The sequence below is a fragment of the Pteronotus mesoamericanus genome, unplaced genomic scaffold (genome assembly GCF_021234165.1).
Source record: "Pteronotus mesoamericanus isolate MK-2021 breed Mesoamerican mustached bat unplaced genomic scaffold, CSHL_Meso_final scaffold_118, whole genome shotgun sequence".
Lineage (NCBI taxonomy): Eukaryota > Metazoa > Chordata > Mammalia > Chiroptera > Mormoopidae > Pteronotus > Pteronotus mesoamericanus.
In genome coordinates this window covers 12,857,462-12,881,400 of record NW_026555301.1, presented here as the reverse complement: position 1 = coordinate 12,881,400, position 23,939 = coordinate 12,857,462, and the positions used below count along the sequence as shown (strand labels likewise).

The following is a 23,939-nucleotide window of genomic DNA, read 5'->3' as shown; positions in this document are numbered from 1 at the left end:
ACAAATCTCCCAGTTGCCATCAGCTGCCCTGTCATATTTTCCTGAATCTCATCAACTGTCTGATTTTCTCCCCTTTCAAAAGTGATTTTTAGTTTTAGGAAAAGTCAGAAGTCGCGGGATGCCAAAGATGGGCTGTGAGGGGACTGAGTCACCTGGGTGATTTAACGTTTCACCAACAGTCTTTGCATGAAACATGATGCATGAGTGGGCACATTGTCATGATGAAGCTGCCAATCAGCACTTGCCCAAAGCTGCGGCCTTCTGAATCATCCGCGAATAGTTTCGGTGGAGGAATGTGCAAGTTACTGCAAAATTTGATGCAGATTCGTTGCTCTATTCACTCAGTCATTTCGAATGCAAGGACCACAAAGTACACATGTTCACTCAATGGTGTCTACTGCACTCTACTCACCCACTGACTAATACAGTGAAGTCGTCATTGTTCACACATACACAACCCAGTCCACTCTCCTTGGCTTCCAGGTTACACTGATGTCACACAAAGTGCTCTCATTATATTAACAATGGCTGGACTTTTTCCGGACAAGCTCCGTACAATGTAATTATTTGCTGTGGGAACACAAAAACTCTGATTTGCTTTCTGTTTCATAGAAAGTGTTATATATTTTGTGTTTATATTATAAAATATATAAATATAGATTATTATATTATTATATTACCCATGTGATGGTTACCTGTATTTAGTTTTCAGTTTAATTAAATTCATACTCTTTCAACCTGTACATAGAAAACAGATTAGGAACAGATGTTAGCATACCAATGATGTATTTCACAGATATAGAACAAATATTTCAAAAATTTATATGGAAACATAAATGACCCCATATAGCTGCAGCAATTTTGAGAAAGAAAATGTAGGAGGGATCACAACACCTGAAATCAAACTATATTACGAGGCCACTGTAATCAAAATAGTCTTACTGTCATAAGAACAGACATATAGATCACATAGAACAGAATAGAGAGCCCAGAAATAAACCCGTGTCTCTCTGGTCAATTAATATTCATCAAAAGGGACAGAAGCATAATATGGAGTAAAAATAGCCTCTTCAATAAATGGTATTGGGAGAGCTGGACAGCTACATGCAAAAAAATGAAATTCATCCACCAACTTACACCATACACAAAAATAAACTCAACATGGATAAAAGACAAATGTAAGTCACAACACCATAACAGTCCTAGAGGAGAATATAGGCAGGAAACTCTCAGATACTCCATACAACAGTATTTTCACTGATATGTCCCCTAGAGCAGTGGACATAATGTAAAGGATAAACAAATGGAACTTCATCAAAATAAAAAGCTTCCACACAGCTAAAGAAAACATCAGCAAAATGAAAAGGGAGCCAACCATATGGGAAAAGATATTTGCCAGTGGTACCTTGGACAAGGGTTTTAGCTCCAAAACATATAAAGAACTCACTAGACTCCACTCCAGGAAGACAAACAATCCAGTTAAAAAAAAAATGGGCAAAGGACCTGAACAGATATTTCTCCAAGGAAGACATACACAGGGCCCAGAGACAGATGAAAGGATGTTCAACATCACTAACCATGAGAGAGGCAAATTAAAGCCAATGTGAGATACTACTTCACACCGGCCAGAATGGCCATCATGAACAAATCAGCAAACAAGCACTGGCAAAGTTGTGGAGAAAAGGGAACCGTTGTACACTGTTGGTGGGAATGCAGCCACTGTGGAAAACAGTTCAGAATTTCCTCAGAAAGCTAAAAATAGAACTGCCTTTTGATCCAGCGATTCCACTGCTGGGATTATACCCTAAGAATCCTGAAACACCAATTCAGAAGAACCTGTGCACCCCAATGTTGATAGCAGCTATTTACAATAGCCACGTGCTAAAAGCAACTTAAGTGCCCATCAGTAAATGAGTGCATCGAAAAACTGGTATATTTACAAAATGGAATACTATGCAGCAGAAAGAAAGAAAGAGCTACTGCCCCTCATGACAGCATGGATGGAACTGGAGAGCATTATGCTAAGTGAAATAAGCCAGGGGGTGAAAAACAAATACCGTATGTTCTCACCTATAAGTGGAACCTAATCAACAAAACAAACAAGGACAAAAAATATAACCAGCAACATTGAAAGAAAAAAGAAGCCAACAGTAACGAGAGGGAAGGAAGGAGGCGGGCAACGAGGAAAAGAAGGGGAAGGGTCATCAGGGAACATGTATAAAGGACCCATGGACAAAGCCAAAGTGGGAAAGGATTGAGGGTGGGAGGGGCAGGGGAAAGTGGTGGGGGGAAAATGGAGACAAATGTATTTGAACAATAAAAAATATTTTTTTAAAAAAGAAGTGATGTTAGCTTTTTTCCATATAACCGTATCCCTTTGAGTTGTTCTCTGTTGTCCCAGTTCTTTTACCTTTCCACTTTTACCTAAAAGTGTTTTCCTCTCCAATCAGTGTTTTTCTGCTTAATGTGAAGTGGTAAGAGCTCTATGCAGTTACGAGTATTTCATTAAATTTTTTTCCTTTATAATACTGAAGTGTGTTACAGGAAATTTTAGGGTTGACATTTGGCTATTTATTCATTCATTCTTCATTCATTCACCTAATATCTATTGAAGACTTTTCTATTCTAGTCACTGTGTTACAATGGTGATCAATGCTGCATAGAAGAGTCCAGAGTACTCTAATAGAATATAACTTAAGGGTAAAATCTCAACAAGAGAATCAAGGTGTGTTATTTAAGCTGAAGTCCACAGGAGAAGTAGAAAGTAGCCAGTCAGAAGCTGGAAGACAGGGATAAGTCCACCAAGGAGAGGAGCAATGTACAGAAAAGCCTAGGATAAGAGAAAGTAAAGAAGTAAACAGTGGTCATCCTGTAGTAAATCCATGTAGTAAATACAATTAAAAAACCTACATAATGAATTTTGACCAGCCGTCAGGAATATTAATTAGATTTATGCATTTAATGCTGAAAGTGAAGATTTTCCTGGGTTAATAATTTTGTAAAGTGTATGTAAATATAATAGGAAATGCAAAACTGTTTTCATAATTTAGTCTTTGACTATCATTCAGTACCTCAAACCTAATTAACTGTGCAATCAATGTTTATTGAATTGAGCCTATTTGTTTTCTTAGCAGAAGTAATTATCACTGAAACTTTCACAGATGAGAAACTAAAGGTCTAAAAGTGCCTTTTAACTAGTCAGAGTATCAGGAACAAGAAGGATTTTTAATTTATATATTCATCCCTAAATAAAAGTTAAATACATTAACCCTTCCACATAACACATGTGCTTGAAAGAATACCCTGCCTTTGTCTTTGTTGAATCAATCCGTGTTTCATTAAATGAGAAGATAAATTCAAAAAAAGTTCTTCAAATAAGCCATTGCTACAAATTCAGATTCCATCAGGAAGGTGACTGGAACCTTGCACACCTGTATTGACTCCTTTGAAGACCTACCTCACTTCTCTGGGTCACTAACCACACCACCCTTTTCTCCTTTTCATCACCTCTGCTGCTGCCTTCGTTCATGCCTTTGCCTTTCCAGCTCTCCAGTCCATGCTTCACACTGGGGCTGCAGGAATCTTTCATTCTACTTAGTAAGTTATCAGTTTTATTATTGCCCTTGGGGACAATCCAGACTGCTTCCTCTATAATGGAAGGCGTCCACCATCTAGTCACTTCCTCGGTCAGCCCCCCATCAAGCCATCTGTCAGCTGTAATCATGTAAATATGTACTCAGGACTGAGAATATGCCTGATTGCATTTGATGTTTCCTTAAAACGCAGCCTTCTCTTTTCTTCCTCCTACACCAACACACCTAACACATGCACACTCACACACATACACACACTCCCTCTCTCACTTACTGTCACCCTCTGAGGTATAGCCCAGATGTCTACTTCCTTGGGAAGCCTTTTCTGGCCTTGCTGCTCCTCTGGCCTACCTCAGACTTACTCACCTCTCTGTGTGGTGACTGCTCATCCTGCTAAACTGCAAGCCCCCTTAGGTCAAGGACTTCCCTCTGTGATTTAACATCTATATTTCCAACCTTGGTTCCATGCTGGTCACAGCCATAGATTCATGATTTGCTTCGTTTTTAAAGAAATAATTTTGTCTCATTTTAATGGGACAAAGATATGATTGGATTTTTATCTTAGGTCAGTCATTGGGGCAGGGACAAGAAATAAGTGAATGGTCCCATGTGGCTTCCAGATGGAAAGTTAATGGGTCATTTTAGGTGGGGACTCTGAGGCTGTGGCCCACAGAAACGCAGGGGTCCTGGTGGGGAAGAGGCTGGCGGGTAGTTCTATGGTCCTCTCTCTGAGTTCTCTCCAAATGACTGAAACTTTACTTCCAATGAGTGAAATCTTACCTCTCTGATGTAAATAATTCACAAGACATCATCTTTTGTGGTGTCACAAATTAAAAGAACATGTAGCATGGAACAGAAGCCTTGGGTTGGCACCTGGGCTGTGTTGTTTACTATTGTGTGATATTGGGCTGTCCTCTGGACTGAGTCTGTCTTCATTTCTGTAATTGGAGTTCAGTATGCAGTCCATGTACCTCATGGTGTTTTCTTGAAGATTAATACAAGTGAAAGTTCTTTGTTAACTAAAATGTTTAAAAAGGATTGCTTAACAAAACACATTGACTAGATTGCTATTCATCCTTTATTCTCTTTATTCCTTGCTTTTTGTTATATGCTTAAAATGTCTAATCATTTTTGCCCTTTAACTTATGCCAATACACTGTGATCATCATGTAAATAGTAGCTCATAGTTTGACAATAATTTTATGGAAGCTGAAAGAAAGGTATGTTTGGTGTTAATATTGTATATTCATTCTGTAAAATCATCAGAGTTTTAGAAGATCTTTTGTTCCATCCAAAAGGCATGGGGATGAGAAGGCATTGTTGATTGGGGTAATTACAAATAATAGCTCTGTTCTGGAAAGGAAGGTACAGAGATGTTAAAACCATAAAAAATGCAACCAACCACAGTGTCGAATTTAGCAGTCTTGGGTTTAAATCCTGGCCCTTACTTGCTCTGTAACTTTGGGCAAGTTTTGTAACTTTTCATGTCTCATTCTCCTCATCAATTAGATGTGAGTAATAGTAATATCTACCTCAAGGGTAGCCAGGAGAATTAATGACATGTAAGCAAAGCCCTCTCTCAGGACAGCATCCAACACAGATGTGATCTGCTCAGTGTAGGAAAGCTTTTCTTATTTATCATTGATGCTATTCTGACCAGTAATGATGACAGTAATGTGTAATATCATGGTGTCCTCTTTTCTTCCATCTGGGGAAATTTTCCAAGTTCTAGTACAATATTTCTGAACCTCAGTTGTGATCTTCTGAGCAGTTTATGTAGAGGAATAATGACTATGATAATAAAATTAATAAGTAATCATTGTTTCTTGGATTGAGTAACTATAATGTGCCAGACCCATGCTTGGTTTTCTATGAAATCATTCGTAGTCATACAGAGTAGACTCCCTAGTCAGGTGCCAGCATCCCTATGCACAGATGAATGAACTGAGGTCTGGAAATTTAACAGATACACCTGCTCTGACCCCACAGCTGTGATCTCTCTATGCAACACTAGGTGGTCTGGGACAACATATCAGCTGGCAGGAACTGGTCCTCTCCTAAGAGCCACCCTAATGTCCCTTCCTATAGCCCAGAGACATCTTTGCTGTAGACTCTCTTTGGAACCAAGGTAGTTACACCTTCCTTTGCAGATATTTTGAAAATTAATATCCTTTCTTTCTTTTTTTTTTTTTTAATTAATTTATTTACTTTTTAAATACATTTGTCTCTGCCTTCCCCCCCTCTTTCCCTTGCCCCCTCCCACCTTCCCTCCCTCAGCTCTTCCCCTTTGGTTTTGTCCATGAGTCCTTGCTATATGTTCCTTGACTTTCCCCTTCCCTTCCCTTTCCCTGCCCCCCCCCCTTCCCTCTTGTCTCTGTTGATTTCTTTTCCTTTCAGTGTTGCTGGTCATATTTGCCTTGCTTCTTTGCATTGTTGGTTAGGTTCCGCTTATAGGTGACTTTCTTTATTGCTTCTTCTAGTGTTGAGAAAACAGTTTACACCTTTGTTTTTAGAATATTGGGATTTATTCCTATTACTTAATTCTTAGAAGTTATAGCAGGTTTTGTTTTTGTCATTTATTTCTTATATCTTCATTAATATTTTTGAACTAAGACTTTTTTTGGTCATCCAGCTCCATCACAGAATCTGCTTAATGTTTAGGAGTGAAATTTTGAGTACTTGAAGGACTTGGATTAAACAAAGTTGTTTTAGTATATTGAATTGTTTTAATCAAATCAGGGTTTTTTGTTGTTGACATATTTTTGTTGTTGACATGTATGTTCCCTTTTGTTTCACCCTTTCTAATAGTCTCCAGAGAGTCAAAAAAGATAAAACCAGTTGTTTTTAAATGCTTATTAGTGGCTTTTTAATTGTCTCCTCTTACTTATTGAAGAAATGCAAACTATAGGAACCCTCTTAAATCTTTTGGGCGAAATATTCCTTTGTCACAGTTCTTTAACCATTTGGAAAGGTTCTATCCATGGCTAAAATTGTTTAAGGAAAAGAATTCTAAATATCTGACTTCCAACCTAAAATTTTTCATTTTTTATTGGGGTACACATAATCACAAAAACCAAAATGTCATTCAGTGGTGAAACTTCAGTTTTATATTATTACATTGACTTGGGCTTTTTATTACATATTGTAGCTGAATTGCTGCAATGTATATTAACAAATGGTGCTGAATTTCTTATCACCACCACTACCTCCCTTCCCCTACTTGATTTTAGGTGAATTTTATTGCATTAAAAAATAATACTCTGATTCCTTTACTGCCAGGAAACAAAGATCATTTTTATTAATGTTGCTTCTAGGATGATAATGTCAGTCATCCTTTTGAAATTTCATTTTGGGAACTAAGTTTGTTCTTCAAGACCCTTCAAAAGAAGCTTTACAAATGGCAGGGAAAGATAATAATAATAGAGTAGATGTATTTGAGCTTTTATACAATGAAACTTAATTTAACTATTCCTCAAACTCCATTTCAAACTTGCTTTTGTGCATCAAAATATGTGCATAGCTTTTCTTCCTTGATTATAAAAAAAAAATAATTTTCAACATAGTGTCTTCTAAAGGATTCTATGTGAAAGGGCAGAGTGTCAGTCTCATTCCCGGGGCCTCCATGGCAGGTTCACAGAGAGCACAGGCCCCCCTACTCAGGATGCCGGCCGGGCCTTCTGTGGAGAAAGCTGAGCAGCGAGGCTGCCCGTGGGCGGGGGAGGCAGGAAATGGCCAAATTCTACCACCACCACCACTTTCAAAAAAATAACAAAATACATCTGAAATATTTTTATTTGACTTTAATAATTACAATGGATATCAAATGTAATGCTACAATTCAGAAATTATAGATTTTTGTATGAAGGAGCGATCACAAAAGGTAGAAAGAATAGCTCTCAATTTACCTGACAAATTTGGCGAGGGTAGGGGAGGACAGAGACCAGGACTCTGCATCGAGGCCTCTGTTATTGCCCCTCACCTCAGGCTCACAGGCAGCAGTGGGCGTCAAAACAACCCACCCTAGTTGTCATGCTTTACCTTGTAGTTATGCCAGGCACTGGACAGTATGAAAATTGCAGGGAGTATGGGAATTGCCAGTCTGGGATTCCTCTTAGAGTCACACAGGGGACTCTTGGGCATGCCAGCCAGGACTTTCTCAGGTACCTAGCTGAGACCTCACCCATGACCTTCAGTCTTCTCTATTGGTAAGGCATCCTCATGGGACCCCATCCAAGTTCCTACAAGTTATGGGAAAACCTTGTGGGAACTTGGGTGGGGTTTTGTTTGCATAGTGGTTGGAGTCATGGAGGCTGCATTGGGAATCTAAAAACATCTTTAATTTGGGAAGACAGTTGGTGGCTGTAGGTAGTGCAGGAGTGGCCCTCAGATGTTGCAGTAGGAATGTTTGGGCACTAAGTTCAGGACTGATCTCCTCAATGAAGCAGATGCTACAAGAGATTTTGAGTAGGCACTGACAATCGTCCCCTGTGTCCCCTTACATTTTGTACAATCCCTTATCAGATCCTTGTCATAGTATTTCTTTGTTTGAGTGACCTGTTTCTAACATTCTTAGGCTGCTGGGCCTCTCCAGGATGAAGTTAATCTGTGCCTAATTCTTCTTTTTATTGTTCCCCTGTAACTGGCACAAGGCTTGATACCTGGTAAATACTTACTGTAGAATGGAATGATGGAGGAAACATGAATGACATAATATTAATTTGTTGACCTTACAACTTGCCTAATCTCATACCAGGAGTTATAAAATATTAGACCTGAAAAGGACCTTAGAGGTCAGTTGATGATTTAGTGGCAAAGCTGGAACCAGTTGCCTGTGGTATGTGACTCCTGGTTCAGCATTCTCTCCACAGCACCTGCTTTGGTGCACCTACCTTTTTGATGGTGGCATTTGCATTTAAGTCACCTGGTCTGCAGTACCACTACCTGTAGGAATTGAAAGATTCTCGATTGAGTATAATACAGACATCTAACAATTAAGATATTTAATGTGGCTTTCATAGTATTCAATTTCTCTTTTTATTCAAATCACTAGAGCTATTTAAGAGAAAATGGTTTAATAATAGTAGCTGACCTTGAATTACACTTTTTATAGTCATATTTGTTATGAAATTGTGGTGATTAAATTATGATAAATGAGTGAAGTAAAATATTCAAAGAAAAATGTCTTCATTTGTTGAAAAGGGAAGAAATCTCTCTTCAAGATATTCCATCTAGGACTAATGTACTAGAAATTTGGTTCCTGTTGTGAAGATTAATAGCAGGTGGACTTTTACAGTGTTTTTCTCAGCTTGCATCTAGTGTCCTAGTTGTTCTTTTATTATCACAAACCTCCATAACTAAATGATTGTTTCTTCCTGCCCTTTGTTCACAATATAGAGCTGTAATTGAGTTCATGTTTCTCACCCAACCTTTCAGCTGTAATTAATACTTTATTGTATCAGATTTTAACACTAACTAGCCAAGCAGCAAGATATTGGCCTGCATTCTCAGCCATGTATCACATGTACACACACATGAGCACATGCACACAGAACAATAGTAATTTACAGATGCTAGGCAAGCTCCTTGTGATGCATTATGGCTGAGAGAACATAAAATATATTTCTGATGCCCTGCAAATATTCCACAGTAATTTATGGCTAATCTTATCTAGAACAAAGCAGGACAAAGAGAAATTGCAGTTGGAAACATAGAATATTCTATCCCACAGATCTATTTATGTCGTTTATGCTGTGCAGTGCCCATTGTCTGTGTAAAACTAGTTATCAGTCCTCGTTTATGATTCAATGAACAGGACTGTGTTAGGTCAGCAACTCTCAGTGCCAGTGTTACATGAAGGACTCTAAGGAATCCTGGTTGTGATGACAAGCATATTGAATATATTGAACTAACCTTTTAAAAAAATTTTATTGTATTTGTTCTCTTACCATTTAGTCCCCTTATACCCCTTCCCCATCCTTCCCACACGGTCACCACACTGCTGTTTTTCTAATTATAAACTGGTGGCAAAACTTTCAAAAATTAGTTCAGTTGTACCAGGTTTTATGTGTTCATAGGGTGTAATTTCAGTAAATGCTGACAGGTTTAGGAAAAGGGTATGACTGAACAAAGAACAAGAGGAAAATAAATTCTATGTTGTTACATGGCAATAAACTTTAATTGTATATATCTTTTACATGCTTTCCATATAATTTATACTTTAATTTTCTATTGTCCCCAAATATTTATCTCCCAGAAGGAAGATATTGACAGTAATCTCTGTTTTTTATACATTTAGAATAGATGGTTTTTACCAAAAATTGCAAATCAAGATAAAGGTCACTATTAGGCACCATGAAATGAACCATATTCTAAATACTTGAAATAATCAGAAGTGCCAAGTTTAAACGATTACTGAAAGCAACAATGAAATGATCATTACTCTTCTCCCTCACTCCTTTCCTTATTCTGTCATCCAGTTGGATAACCCTCCAGTAGTTGATGCTGATAAGAAGTAGAATAAATAGATAAGAAAAAGGGATGTACAACTAAGGGTTTAATCTGGAAATGAACTAGGATGAAAACTTTAAAGTCAACCTCAAATCAGCCACAGGCTTTACCTCAAAGTCTTCAAAGTTTGAAAAGACCAAAAGCATTTTATCACATTTGAACTTTCAAGTTTAACAAAGTACATGAAAGATGTTCTTTTCTAGGTTATACTTCATGTGCTATTCTATATAAATGCAGGCTTCTTTTTCTCCTTGTAAAAAGCCTGAGAGTTTTGTTAGAGAAAAGCATGGCATAAATTAAACTTTAAATTAAATTTCATTCCATAAGAAAGTCATGATATAGTGATGTCACATTTTTGGCAGATTCGTCCTCACTGTGGAGTGCGCCTTCTTATTGCAAATGCCATAGGAAGATTTTATGTTACTCTAAATTCCAGAATGGTGGAACAAGGCTAGGAATGGTGTGACTTTGATAAACAATGGGAGAATACATAACATTAAAAATATAATAGAATTTTAATTCAGCTCACTAAGCTAGATACTTCTGCTTGGTCTTCCATTCTTGAGGATTTTATAAAATCATTTTTAAGAAAAAGTATTCAAACAGTGAGATTTTCAAAGCTACTTTTGAGATTACAGTTGTGGTTGGGGAGATAATGTGAAATTCATTAGTGAAATGATGTTATATGAACGAATAAAAAATGTCTGTCATGAAGTTCTGCTAAGTTTACCATTAACTTAGGTGCCAATAATTGTTAATTTCCATCAAGGAGACAGAAATGTGTGGCAGTTGGTCAGCAGATAGAATTTAGCTATTTTTCATTAGCACTTGGACTTTGATAAAGGGGAATAGAAAAGAGCTGCTTGACCTTTCAGTGCTTAAATTATTAAAGAGCAAATAGATTTGAGGTCTAGATGCTTGCAAATCTAATTTGTCCTGTGGAGCAAGGATGAAAAGACATTTTGAGTTTGAAATTGCTCTGGTCAACTTAGCTTTTCCCTTAATATATCTGAAGATGAGTAGATGGTAGCCATTTAAAAAATAATGTATCTGGAATAGAATATATAGTATAACATACCAGCTAGCTAAAGTGGAGGCCCACTGCAGGATTTTTTAATTCTCAAATTTCCATCTAATCCTCATGAAATTGGTGTTTGGAAAAATTAATTTTTTCATCCATAGTCAAATGGTATTTAAATTACAAAACAAAATTTTCTTGCATTAGAGAATGTCAAATATCTTGTTCTAGTTAAAGTAGGGTAGTGCCTGGCACACAGCAGGTGCTCAAAAAATACTTTGTTAATAAATTAATAAACAGACACATAGTACAACACACATAATAGCAAAGCTGAGGAAAAGATGGATGGAAAGTAAGAGATGGAGGTGAGAGAAGAGGGCAGAGAAAGCAGGTCCACAGCTTTGATGAGCTCAGCGTTCATTATTTAATTGTGGATTATCCAGGATAAATTTTCAGTCATGCCAGCATCCCCTTATCACAAAACCTTTTTCATGGTAATTTCCTCTTCTATGAGTTCTTGGGTATTCAGGAAATGAATACAAAATAAACTTAGTGTTAAATTTTAGTGAAGCAAAGCATATTTGTGAATACCAGTGTATTTCCTCCCTACCATTACATATAATATGTAGAGAATAGAAATTACTTCTGGATTATATTATGCTTTCAAAAATATGTACTTCATGGCCACTTCATTCTAAGTGTCATGACATAAGAAATGACTAAATCATAGTCCTCCTCTTTACAAAAAGCATATTTTTGTGAGTTTGGAGCAAAGCAGGAGTACATCAAAACGGGGGAACAGATCGTAAGCCCCTGAGAGAGAGTCTCAGTCTTTTTTATGAGGCAAGGACATCTGCTGAGAGTGACAAAAGCTTTTGGTGTGTCGGAGAGAACAGCATTTAAGTTACAAGCTCGGGTCCGGGCCAGGGTGAAGGGGTAAAGGAAAAGATGCATGTAGTAAGATAATTCAAGATCTTGGCATTTGGACAGCCCAGAAGTGGCCATGCTAATCTTTTATCCAGCAGAGTTAGAGTCAGAAGGGAACTTCTTCCAGGTTGAGAAGTGGGTGATCACTGTCCTCCATGCCATAGATAAGGAGGCTTCTGGGAGGGATCAGGAGTTGGAGAGGGCACGAGCCAGTTGCTAATGTCACTGCAGAATCCAGGAGCAGCCTACCTGGAAATCATTAATGTCACATGAATACAGATGGGAGAAGGAAATTAGGTCAAAGGTATAATTAACATCTGTAGCTTTCTTGATCTGATAAATAAGAAAGAATCTCTAAACAATATTCAAAATAAATTGATTGTGGGGAAGTAGATGGAGACTAGTTTGTGTTTTGGTTGTGTTTGCATGAGCAAGTGAAGATACCTGTGGTGCAGACATTTCACATGAGTGCCTTAACCTGGAATTTTTAACAGGTGATGCTAGTACTGTGTTGCTGATGGTCAAGAGGTGACATCTGCTCCTTAATTAGCTTTGTGCCCCAGATAGAATGAGCATTTCACCTCTGAAGCTCAGTTTTCTCATCAGTAAAATGGAAAAATAAAACCTGTGTGTGCAAGGCACCTGGCCTAGCCTTCCTATATAGAGTAATTCCCGCAATTTTTTCCCATATATCTTCATATTTCCACTTTGTCTAGTATATGGAGTTTTCAGAAGTTAGTTTTAAGGTGAAATTTTGAAAATCATGTCATATAGCAAATAAATTGGAAATTCTGACCGGAAAGAGGAAGCTAAGGTTAAAAATTATTTCATTTAATGGAGAATCCCTTTGCAAGGCAACTTATTCCTTTGCTGTATCCCTTTGGTGATAGTAGTTCTTGTATGCTAAATAAAAGTATGAATAAAAACACATAAAATATACTATGGAGATCCATCTAATTCTCTCATTTCAAAGGAAAAAATAGGAAAAAATATGGAAAACCTTTGTTTTTGGACAAATTAGGATTAGAGCCTAGATTCATGCACATGCCTACTGTCTCCCACTCCTATTAAAAGCATTTCAAGAAAAAAGTCACACCTCCTCAGTGTTGTCTGTATTCATTGACATACCAATTAAACTTCTTCATGGGTCATCTCTCATCTGTGGTGGTGCTATGGTCTTTTGCTTTGACCTTGACCCAGTACTCATGCTATTCTATGGCCCAATACTCTTGTTAATATTTGCTGCATATCCAAAACATAGTAGCTTAAAAAAAAACCTTTCCATTTTTCCATGATTTCTTGGGCCAGCAAAGATTGGCTGGGAAGTTTCTGCCTGGGGTCTTTAATGGGCTTTCATCATCTGAAGGCTCAGCTGTGTAGCCTTCCAGGATGGCATGCGTACACACCTGTCAATGATGCTGACTGTCGGCTGGGAGCTATTCGGGATTGCCAAGAAGAATGCCTGCCTGTGGCCTCTCTAGCATGGCAGGTTCAGGCTTTTTTCCCTGGCTAGCTTCCTGGGGGAACCAGGCTGAAGAAGCATGGCCTTCTCTGACCAAACCCTTGAAATTTGCACATTGTTCCTCTGTTACATTTTGTTGGCTGAATGTAGCCAGTAAGCTAGGCCAACCCCATTTTTGAGTGGAGAAATTGCAAAGAATTTTGCAGATATATTTTAAAGTAGCTACATCTGACTATAGCTGTAAGAAGTCAGGAAGAAGTGGGCTAGAAATCAAAGTCCACATTACTGCCATCATGATCTTTTCACATTGGTTCTGTCATACAGTGAGAATTCTACCAGATTTGGTAGAGCCTCTTATATGGCCAAAAATCTCTGATGTTAGGAAGTAAGAGTTGTATTTCTTCTTTTTTTTTTTTTAAGTTCACATCACTGCTCAGAATTCACTTTATTGTTACGCTGTAAACCTGCTGTACTACCTGTCTACTGTGCAATCATTTCAATGTTCTACAACAATTGATTTTTGTTTAGACAGAATTATCAACACAAACTGAACAGCAGCTGGATTACATTATACTAATGTGCTAAGTGGTTGTAGTCCTAGAAATAGTTGATTTCACTGAGTGCAAATTCAGAGTACACACAGACAAGAGCCCTAAAAGGGACCTCCAGGCCTTCCCTAGGCCCACGGGTGTGGTAGGTATTAATGAGTACCCAATACTAAGCAACTCTAGAATTACAGCATTGTTCGGTGGATAAACAGTGCTTTTTTTGATATGGTAAGAAAAAGAGACATCTCCTTGCCAGGACTTTTAATCTAATCTGGATTCATTATTTGAAAGCTATCATCAAGGTTTAGTTTTTTTCTGTATTAAAAACTATTTTTTCAACAAAACTGCACAGTCACCATTCTAGTAAATGTATATCTCAATAAAAAAAAGTCTGTCCCTTCAAGGTTTCTTTTATTCTTCTCAGGTTACTTCAAAATCCAAAGACATTGGAGGGGTGAGGAGGGAAAGGTGGGAGATCCACTCCATGGAGACATCTGTCCTTGCAGGCATCTTCGAAGGATGATCATTTCCATCATATCTTTATATATAATTTAAATAGACTTGTTCAGGACTTACTCTTAGAAACTTCTTATAACTCCAAGGCCTTGGCTTTTAAAATTCCAACCGTTTCTCTGTTTTTCTTTTTTTATAAAAATTTTTACTTATTTATTTATAGCGAGGGGAACGGGATGGAGAAAGGGAGGGAAAGGAACATCAGTGTGTGGTTGTCTCTTGCATGCCCCCTACTGGGGACCTGATCTGCAACCTAGACATGTGCCCTGATGGGTAATCGAACCAGCGACCCTTTGGTTCACAGGCCGGCACTCAATCCACTGAGCCACCCAAGCCAGGGCTTCTTTTCTTATGCCATCTCTTTCCACTGACTGAATATGGTGAAGGGGAAAGGAGTATAAGAATATCAAATATACCATGTTCATGGATTAAAAGAATTAATATCATTAAAATGCCCATACTACTCAAAGCAATCTACAGATTAAATGCAATTCCTATTAAAATACTAATGGTATATTTCACAGATCTCGAACAAATACTCCAAAAATTTATATGGAACCGTAAAAGACCCCAAATAACCTCATCAGTCTTGAGAAAGAAGAACGAGGTTGGAGGGATCACAATACCTGGCATCAAACTATATTACAAGGCCACTGTAATCAAAATAGCCTGGTACTGGCATAAAAACAGACACATAGATCAATGGAACAGAATAGAGAGCCGAGAAATAAACTCATGTCTCTAAGGTCAGTTAATATTTGACACAGGGGGGCACAAGCATACAATGGAGTAAAGATAGCCCTTCAATAAATGGTTTTGGGAGAGCTGGCCACATACATGCAAAACAAAAATTAAAGTAGACCACCAACTTATACCATACGAGAATACATTCAAAGTAGATAAAAGACTTAAATATAAGTCATGATACCATAAAAGTGTTAGAGGAAAACATAGGCAGTAAAATTTCAGATATCCCACATAGCAGTATTTTTGTGGATATATCTCCTGGGGTGAGGAAAATACAGGCAAAAATAAACAAATGGAATGACATCAAATTAAAAAGCATCTGCACAGCTAAAGAAACCATCATCAAGATGAAAAGGGAACTGACAGTATGGGAGAACATATTTGGCAATTATACATCGGACAAGGGTTTGATCTCTAAAACATATAAAGAACTCAAACAACTCAAGACCAGGAAGACAAACAATCCTGTTATAAAATGGGTAAAGGACCTGAATAAACATTCTCTTAAGGACCTACAGATGGCCCAGAGGCATATGAAAAAATGCTCAGTATCACTAGCCATCAAAAAGATGCAAATGCAAACCACAATGAGATATCACCTCACACCTGCCAAAATGGCTATCATTAGTAAATCAACAAACAAGTGCTGGCAAGGATATGGAAAAAAGAGAAGTGAATCCAAATGCACCATTGGTAAGAATGCAGACTGGTATAGCCACTGTGGAAAACAGTATGGAATTTCCTCAAAAATTTAAAAATGGAACTACTTTTTGACCCAGCAATTCCACTGCTGCGAATATACCCTAAGAATCCCAAAACACCAATTCAAAAGAACTTATGCTCCCCTGTGTTTATAGCAAAACTATTTACAATAGCCAAAAGTTGGAAACAGCCTAAGTGCCCATCAGTAAATTAGTGGATTAAAAAACTGTGGTACATTTACACAATGGAATACTACACAGCAGGAAAATAGAAGGAATTCCTACCTTTTGCAACAGCATGGATGGAACTGGAGACTATTACGCTATGTGAAATCAGCCAGTCAAAGACAAATACTGTATGATCTCACTTACAAGAGGAATCTAATGAACAAAATAAACTAATAGACAAAATAGAACAAGAGACGTAGAATCATGGAACAGACTGAAAGTGGTTAGAGGGGAGGAGGAAGTTGAGAACTGTTTGACAGAAAGTGCAGACAGTAATCAAAGAACATATATGAAGGAGACATGGACAATGGCGTGGGGACTGACTATGGAAGAGGAGGATGTTAGGTTGAAGGAGGCAAGGGGAGAGAACAAAACTGGGACAACTGTAACAGCATAAACAATAATAAACATAAAATCCATTATATCATAAAAAGAAAATATTGAAGTCAAATCTTAGTTAACATGAGTCATTACTCATTACTTTGTGACTAGTTAAAACTTTACATGCATTCATGCAAATGTCATTGAAGAAAAATAATACATTGCCTTTTTAAAATAAACTTAGAGTTAATATTTTATTTATTAGGTAAACTGGATTCATTGTCTACAAATTAATCTTCAATTTCATCTGAGAAAAAATTATTTTAGCATCCTGCTCCCATAAACAGCAGAGATTGATATATAAAACTTTTGTAATTATATGAATTTAATTTCCCTCAGAAAATTATATTTTTGGTGACTAGAGAGCTCTGTGAAAGATTCAGCACTTTTTCTCTCTCATCGAGGAAGTGTAGGATGAGTGTGTATTATGTACTAAGCACTTATTGACTATATCAAGTGTATTCTTTATTTTGGATATTCTGTGTATCCATGCAATTGGAGGCAAGGGGCATCAGCTCAGTTATCATAAAATATCACTGATGATTCTTTTTTTTTTCTAGCGTCTACCAAATAGTTGTTGAAGAAGAACGTCCTCGAAGAACAAAAAAGACAACAGAAATCTTAAAGTGCTACCCAGTGCCAATTCACTTCCAGAATGCTTCCATCCTGAACTCACAGTACTACTTTGCTGCTGAATTCCCAGCAAACAGCCTGCAAGCTGCTCAGCCTTTTACTATTGGTGATAACAAGACTTACAGTGGATACTGGAACACTCCCCTTCTCCCTCATAAAAGCTACAGAATTTATTTTCAAGCTGCTAGTAGAGCCAATGGGGTAAGTTTTATAGGTGGCTGTTTACTTAGGCTATTTAGGGTTATTAATGGGAACATAGACTAAATAAGAAACTAAGAAACAATCATGCTTTTGTGTGTTTTTTACGTGAAACAAGTAGGGTTTTTTTCCCCTCTTTTTAAAATTATGTTCACCTAGAGAAATTTATGGAAAGAAATGGATATATTCATATAAGATTTGGTAGAAAGAATATATTGTCAACATGATGGTTTTTATTTTCAGTTTTTACTCATTACCAAAAGTTGGCTAGTAATTCTGCTTAGCTTACTGTTTTCCAGGAAAATAGTATAGCTACAACACATACATCTATCTCATTTAAAATGTTGTGAGATCACAACATCTATCTTTTCAGCATATTCTCTCTCGTTTCTTTTTTTTCCACAAGAGTTTATGCTTCCTATAACTGTGACTAAATTAGGTATCTTTTTTTTTTTCAAAGAAAAAGCGGTTTTAGAAAGACGAGATGTTAACAAAATAAAAACTATCAAGTCATTCCTGAATTCTTTTTCCCTTTTCTGTTCAGACCAACCCAGAATTCTGATAAGATAGTATAGTCTCCTTAGAAAGAAGGGCTGGTTTTCCAGATACAGCAGTGGTTTGCCTCCTTCACAGCCTGTGGCTGGGTGTCATCATTGACTTGACTTTTAACAGTGTAAAAGGGGGAAATCTGGGACACAGAGTTCTTCTCCAGTACTGTTTGCACAGGGAGCAAGGAAGGGTCGGGAGGGGAGGCCAGAGGCCACCAGGCAGACAATTTTGTGTTTAGTTCCTCGATCCTTATCTGCTCCAGAAATGCCCACCACCACTGTCACAAGAGCCAGAAGGTGTATCTGAGCTTAGTTCAGGGAGGAGCCATCATGTGATTAATGTCGCACTTGGAGCAAGGAGACCTTCCCTTATCAGTATTTAAACAGAAGTGCAGATACTTTTGTTTTAAATTAAACATGAATAGTGATTTTCCCCCTCTTTATTTGACACAGGAAACCAAAATAGACTGTGTTCGAGTGGCCACAAAAGGTAGGTTGAAATTGTGGGATGCTCTCCTAATTTATGTCCTTTAAGATTTTAGAGGGTATTTAAAACTTCTTGAAATATCGACTTCATTGATATGTGTATATGTGTGTGTGCATGTATGTATGCTTTGGGATCCAATGGCAGTTAACATTAACATTGAAATGCTTTTTAAAATGTCATATTGCTCTGTTCCAAACAGTTTTCAATGCTTATGTTTTTAAAAATTCTTTTAAAATAAAATTATATATGATCTCAGTACCCATTTTAAACCATAGTGCCACACATAGTGCTACTATATCTAGTGAATGTTCACATATAAAGTTGTAAAATACTGGCTTTTTAAGGAATTATCTTGTTATAGTATTTCTGTAGAGTCTACATGGGCCTTTTTTTTTTTTTTTTAAACTGATGATGTGTGCGTCTCTTTGAACCCAGTAATCAGATGATGTTATTGTGGAACCTGTTTCCCAGGCCTGGTTTGAATCCTGAAAATAGGTAGTCAAAAGTGAAGTGTAGAAATGGCTAGGCAAACCACCCGAGGCTCACCACACAGCACCTCCCAAAAAAGAAAGCACGGTTGTGTGTGAGCCCGAGCTGCCCTGTCATCCTGTCAACCTCGCGGTGTGACCTTAACCCTCGCACGTGGACGTGTATGAGAAAAAGGTTTGAGAAATGTAAACTGCTGCATTAAAATGAGGCATTATAAATTAACACTTGTAGTTAAATACACTTCTTCAGACATGAGAATAACCATGTGTGTACACTGAGCAAGTTCTGTGTGATTTAATTTAGATGTGATGGTAAAAAGGCATCATTGGGTCTATGGCACTAGATTTAATCAGGCCATAGGTAGTAGACACAAGATCCGTTGGATAAAAATATCTTGTTTTCATTGTTTAATTGTCGGGCAACAGAATGTGAATATATCATGGATGACCATCTGCATTTTCAAAATTCTCATTGAATTCTTATTTATGAAGATATATGACCTTTGTATTCAGATTGCTTGGCAAGTATTTCTTCGTTTCATATTATGTGCGAGGCATTGTGTAAGGTACTCACCTCATTTGTATTTTGTCCTCATGGGCTCATAATTTTATTTCCAAGAATCAATTTATATTGATTTTAAAACACTCAATTTTCACATATTATACCTGATTAATGCCTTTATTTATAAGAATAAATTAATAATAAATGAAATTAAAGATATTGATGAGTTTTATAAACTGTAATACACTATTAATTATTAATTATTACAGTATTATGAGGCCCTTGAATGAGATATTGATGTTCTTGGACCTCCAGGTCATTGCCCATGCTTAGATTGCTTTACTGAATTTTACGTATCATTGAAGTAAATCCAGTTCTGAGTGCCTAATTTATAATGCCTTATGTTTAACCTCACAGCCAAAAAATCACTTTTGTACATGTGTTCTCACTTATTTCTTTAACATTACTGTGAGAAAGGAGACAGGTATTGCTATTGTTATTTTTGAGATGAAGAAAATGCATATTTTGGGAGACAAAGTGACTTACCAAGGTCCCTCAGCCAATAATCAGCAGGTCTAAGCTTGATCACAAGTATTCAGATTCCTACCCCATGTTTATAATTCATGGCTATTGCCCAGCAGAGCCTCTCTTCAGTTATAGTATTGCATTGTATAAGTATCTGTTTTCCTCTTTATTTGAATTAAGTCACTGCCCAGTTTACTATGAAAACAATGAAATATCTGTCATCATGTTCATTTACCTACTCAAATAATTATACAATATAAATAACACACTAGTAAATATGGAAATCTGACGTTTGCTGTTTTCACAATAGATTGAATTAAATAGTGATTTGGATCATTTTCTGCCATCAGCTAGATTTAATCAATGTTGTAATTTGTTTTTTAATTCACCAAAGGATGATTAGGCAATCAGATGACCTGATTGACTATTCCCCACTCATATTTTCTGAGTCATTTGCAAACATTTACACAGCAACAAACTCTATCCAAATAGCCTCTTTAGGGGTAAGAGGGGAACAAATCTTAATATTCATTATATAGCGTAGTAATTTCTATTCAGAAAATCATAATAGAGGAGGAAACTACACTGTTTAATACTACTTTATTTTATTAATTTCTACATGTACAGGTGCAGAAAGCTTCCTTTACAGCATATTTTAATGGTTTACCACCATTATAATCACAGCATTTTTCCTTATTCATACTAAAAATTCTTTTTTGCAGTGTGGGAAGCATTTCCATCTTGACTGCTTAGTCATAACAGAGAAATAGTCAGGTCTAATAACTTTACTGGTACCATATAGTAAAGATGTTTGAAATTTAAAAGAGTTCAAACATCCTGACTATTTTGCCACATATTGCTGACAGTGTGGTGGCTTAATTGAATTTTCAGATACTGAACCATTTTCCTAAGCAATGTTTTGAATTTATAAAGATTTCAGTGTTATGAAACAACTATGGACAAGTATCTTTATATAAAATATTTGGAGGTGGGTATTTTTTTCACAAGGAATTAATTTGTAATTCCAAGTACAGATATGTCTCTTAAAGATATTTTTCATATTATTTATAAATTTAAAGTTTTGCTTATTTTAACCATATTCCAAGGGTATATTTTTGACACTAATTATCTCAAATATAAAACCTCACAAAAATAGACACAGGAAAATACCCAAGGTATGTTATTCCATATCTTCATATGTGTAGGGGATTGCCTATATTTTTATGTATCCTCCTTTAATTTATACATCTAGTTTCCTCATAGATGTATGTTATAGTATTTTTATTGTTTACTGTAGGCAAACTCATGACAGTATTCCATCTCTTGAGTTAAAAGATGAAGACACCATACAATGATAATAGACATGATGTTTGGCTATTACCCTTCCAATTATAGGATTCTTTTTTATCTCTACAGCAGATTAAATAGTAGCTTTTAGCTATTCTTAGGTTCTCCTAATTTTTTTTTATTTTTAATCAGATTCACATTTTTATAGTTGATTCTTTTCAAGACCGTTTAGTTTAACTATGTCTTGGCAATTAGTACATGTGTTTTCTTTAACTCTTACTTATCTTTTGGCTGCCTTATGGTAACTGGTAGGGGTGAAGTGCTTTTTACGCTACTTTCGGAGGACTTTGTTGGTGATCAATTCTAAACTCAAAGGGTCCATTTAAAAATCCATCTTGTTTATTAAATGAGATATATTCATTCTAATTAATATAACAATCCATTTAAAACGTATAATTTTCATCAATTTTAATATTTTCCATACCATGGTACCAGCTGCCTTTCTCTTTGACAAATAGCCATTCGGGAGTTTCCTTATTATACATTTATTTTAAAAACTAATCTTAGGCACAGTGTAATCTGTAAGATTTTCAAGTATAAACACATAAATATATCTATCACCTTTTACAGCTGGAGGTTTTTAGTTCATAAATGTTTTGAGGATTTTTTGTTGTTTGCATTTAGTGTATGGGGATTAGAGTCATGTATGTTAATTGTTCCTTTCCTTGCTAAGATTTGGCTATTTTCATTGTAGCTAGAAATCAAAATAAAAACTGCATAAGAACATACGCTGAATTCTTCTCAAAAATATTATAGTAGTTAGACCATAAACCTAAAACAAAAAGAAAACAAATCATTATTCTAATACCATATTTTAAGGTGAATTCTCTATACAAACTTTCACCATTTTTAAGTGTAGTATTTTATTTAACTTACACTTGTACTCGAATGTGCATATGCTTTGCTGGAAGACCTTCAGGAAACTTCAAAGGATTTCCATTGCTCTGATACAATTTCTAACTATATTCAGAAATTTGAGTGTTTCTTTTTTTAATCACCATGCTCTATGAGAAGTTTCTCTAAGTTTTTTTCTGTTTACCGTTTTATTTAAAGAAATAACATCCTTTCTAGGCTACAGTACTACAGAATGAAAGTACTCTGACAAAATAACTGAAAAGAGTGTCTCGATGTAAAACTAATTAAGATTCCTTTTAATTTATCATGTTCGATGCAGAAGAAAACAAATTTTATAGAGAGACCACTCACATATGCTAATCTGCTATCATTGAGCTATGGATTTAGAAACAGGAACATAAATATGATATAGATTTGTCATTCAGCATTTTATAGTGACAATATTTTCTTTTCTTGATCTGAAATAGTCTTCATAATGTACGTCATGGATACATTAGGGCCCCTGGGAAGCTCCTAAGGAAAAAAAAAACTTTTTAGCTTTTTCAGCCCTACATATTGCCCAAATTTACTTGACCCAAACTCATTTTTAAAGGTACACTAGAGTTATGTAAAACACAGTTGAACAAATACTGGTTCATCAAATTCCAGAAGATCCCACTACATGCAACCGAAATGGCACTTTGGAAGTCTGATACACTGAATGCATTTTTTATTCTTTCATACATACCTTTGTACCTAAGGAAGACTCTAAATTTATGAAGCATAGGACTGGAATTTCTGACTTTATTTTACTAAATTTAGTGATTTTCTTTTTAATGCATTCCTAGTAGTATTTTAAGACTGAGGGCAGCAAGTAATTTTTATATAAAAGGCACATTGTAAATATTGTAAGTGTTTTAGGCTTTTGAGCCAGATGGCTTCTTTCACAGCTACTCAGCTCTGTCATTGCTGTGAAGAGCAGCCATTGATAGTGTATAAACAAACAGGTATAGCTCTTCCAATAAAACTTTATTTGCAAAAGCAGGCCGTAGGCTAGCTGACCACTATTTTTAAATAATTTATAACATAATCAAATTTTTTCCTTATAACTACAAATAATCACAGTTGAACACTTTACAATGCAGAATATAAACATCATATAAAAACCCTTCCTGATACCTGTATGTGCTTTTTTCAGGGGAATTTTGAGCCTCACATTACAGTTAGCCTTGCTTTTTGTTGTGAATACATGTCTGCCCATCACAGCTATTCCCAAGTAATGTTTTGTTCATATTGTTTTACATTTTTCAATATTGTGTATTGCTGTTTTTTTGTATAAGGCAACATAATTTTTTCAAAAGTAGGACAGGTACAATTCTCCTAAAACAAAAAATATATAGGAATGTTGGTTGAATAACAGTAGTCTGACCAAGCAAATATTGTATGTATGTATAAATTTGAAATTGGTACCAACTTCGTAATGAGAAATAGCATTTCACTGTTCACAATATATTATATCAATATGCAAAATTGCATACCATATCATATCAAGAAAATTATCTTTGTAATACCCCAGGAGTTCTCTGTTTTCTGACCAAACTGTTGGTTTATTCATCTCACTTAGCCAGACTAGAAAGTTTTCATTAATAATGTGTGAAAGATGATTACACCACTTTTAAACCCAGTTGTTGCAGTTGTCTAGTTACAAGGAGCAGCACTGTTTGAACGGTGCAGAGGGATATTTCAAAATAT

The 23,939-nt window shown here is 36.2% G+C and overlaps 1 protein-coding gene across 2 annotated transcripts in view; it reads left to right on the top strand.

Annotated features, from left to right (window-relative positions):
- The window catches only part of PTPRM (protein tyrosine phosphatase receptor type M), an 820,882-nt gene that overhangs the window by 524,103 nt on the left and 272,840 nt on the right, over positions 1–23,939 (top strand). For both annotated transcript variants that reach the window (XM_054587385.1, XM_054587386.1), the window contains exons 12-13: positions 17,186–17,459; positions 18,458–18,494. In XM_054587385.1, coding sequence (XP_054443360.1) covers positions 17,186–17,459; positions 18,458–18,494 — 311 coding nt within the window. The remainder of the gene's footprint in view (positions 1–17,185; positions 17,460–18,457; positions 18,495–23,939) is intronic.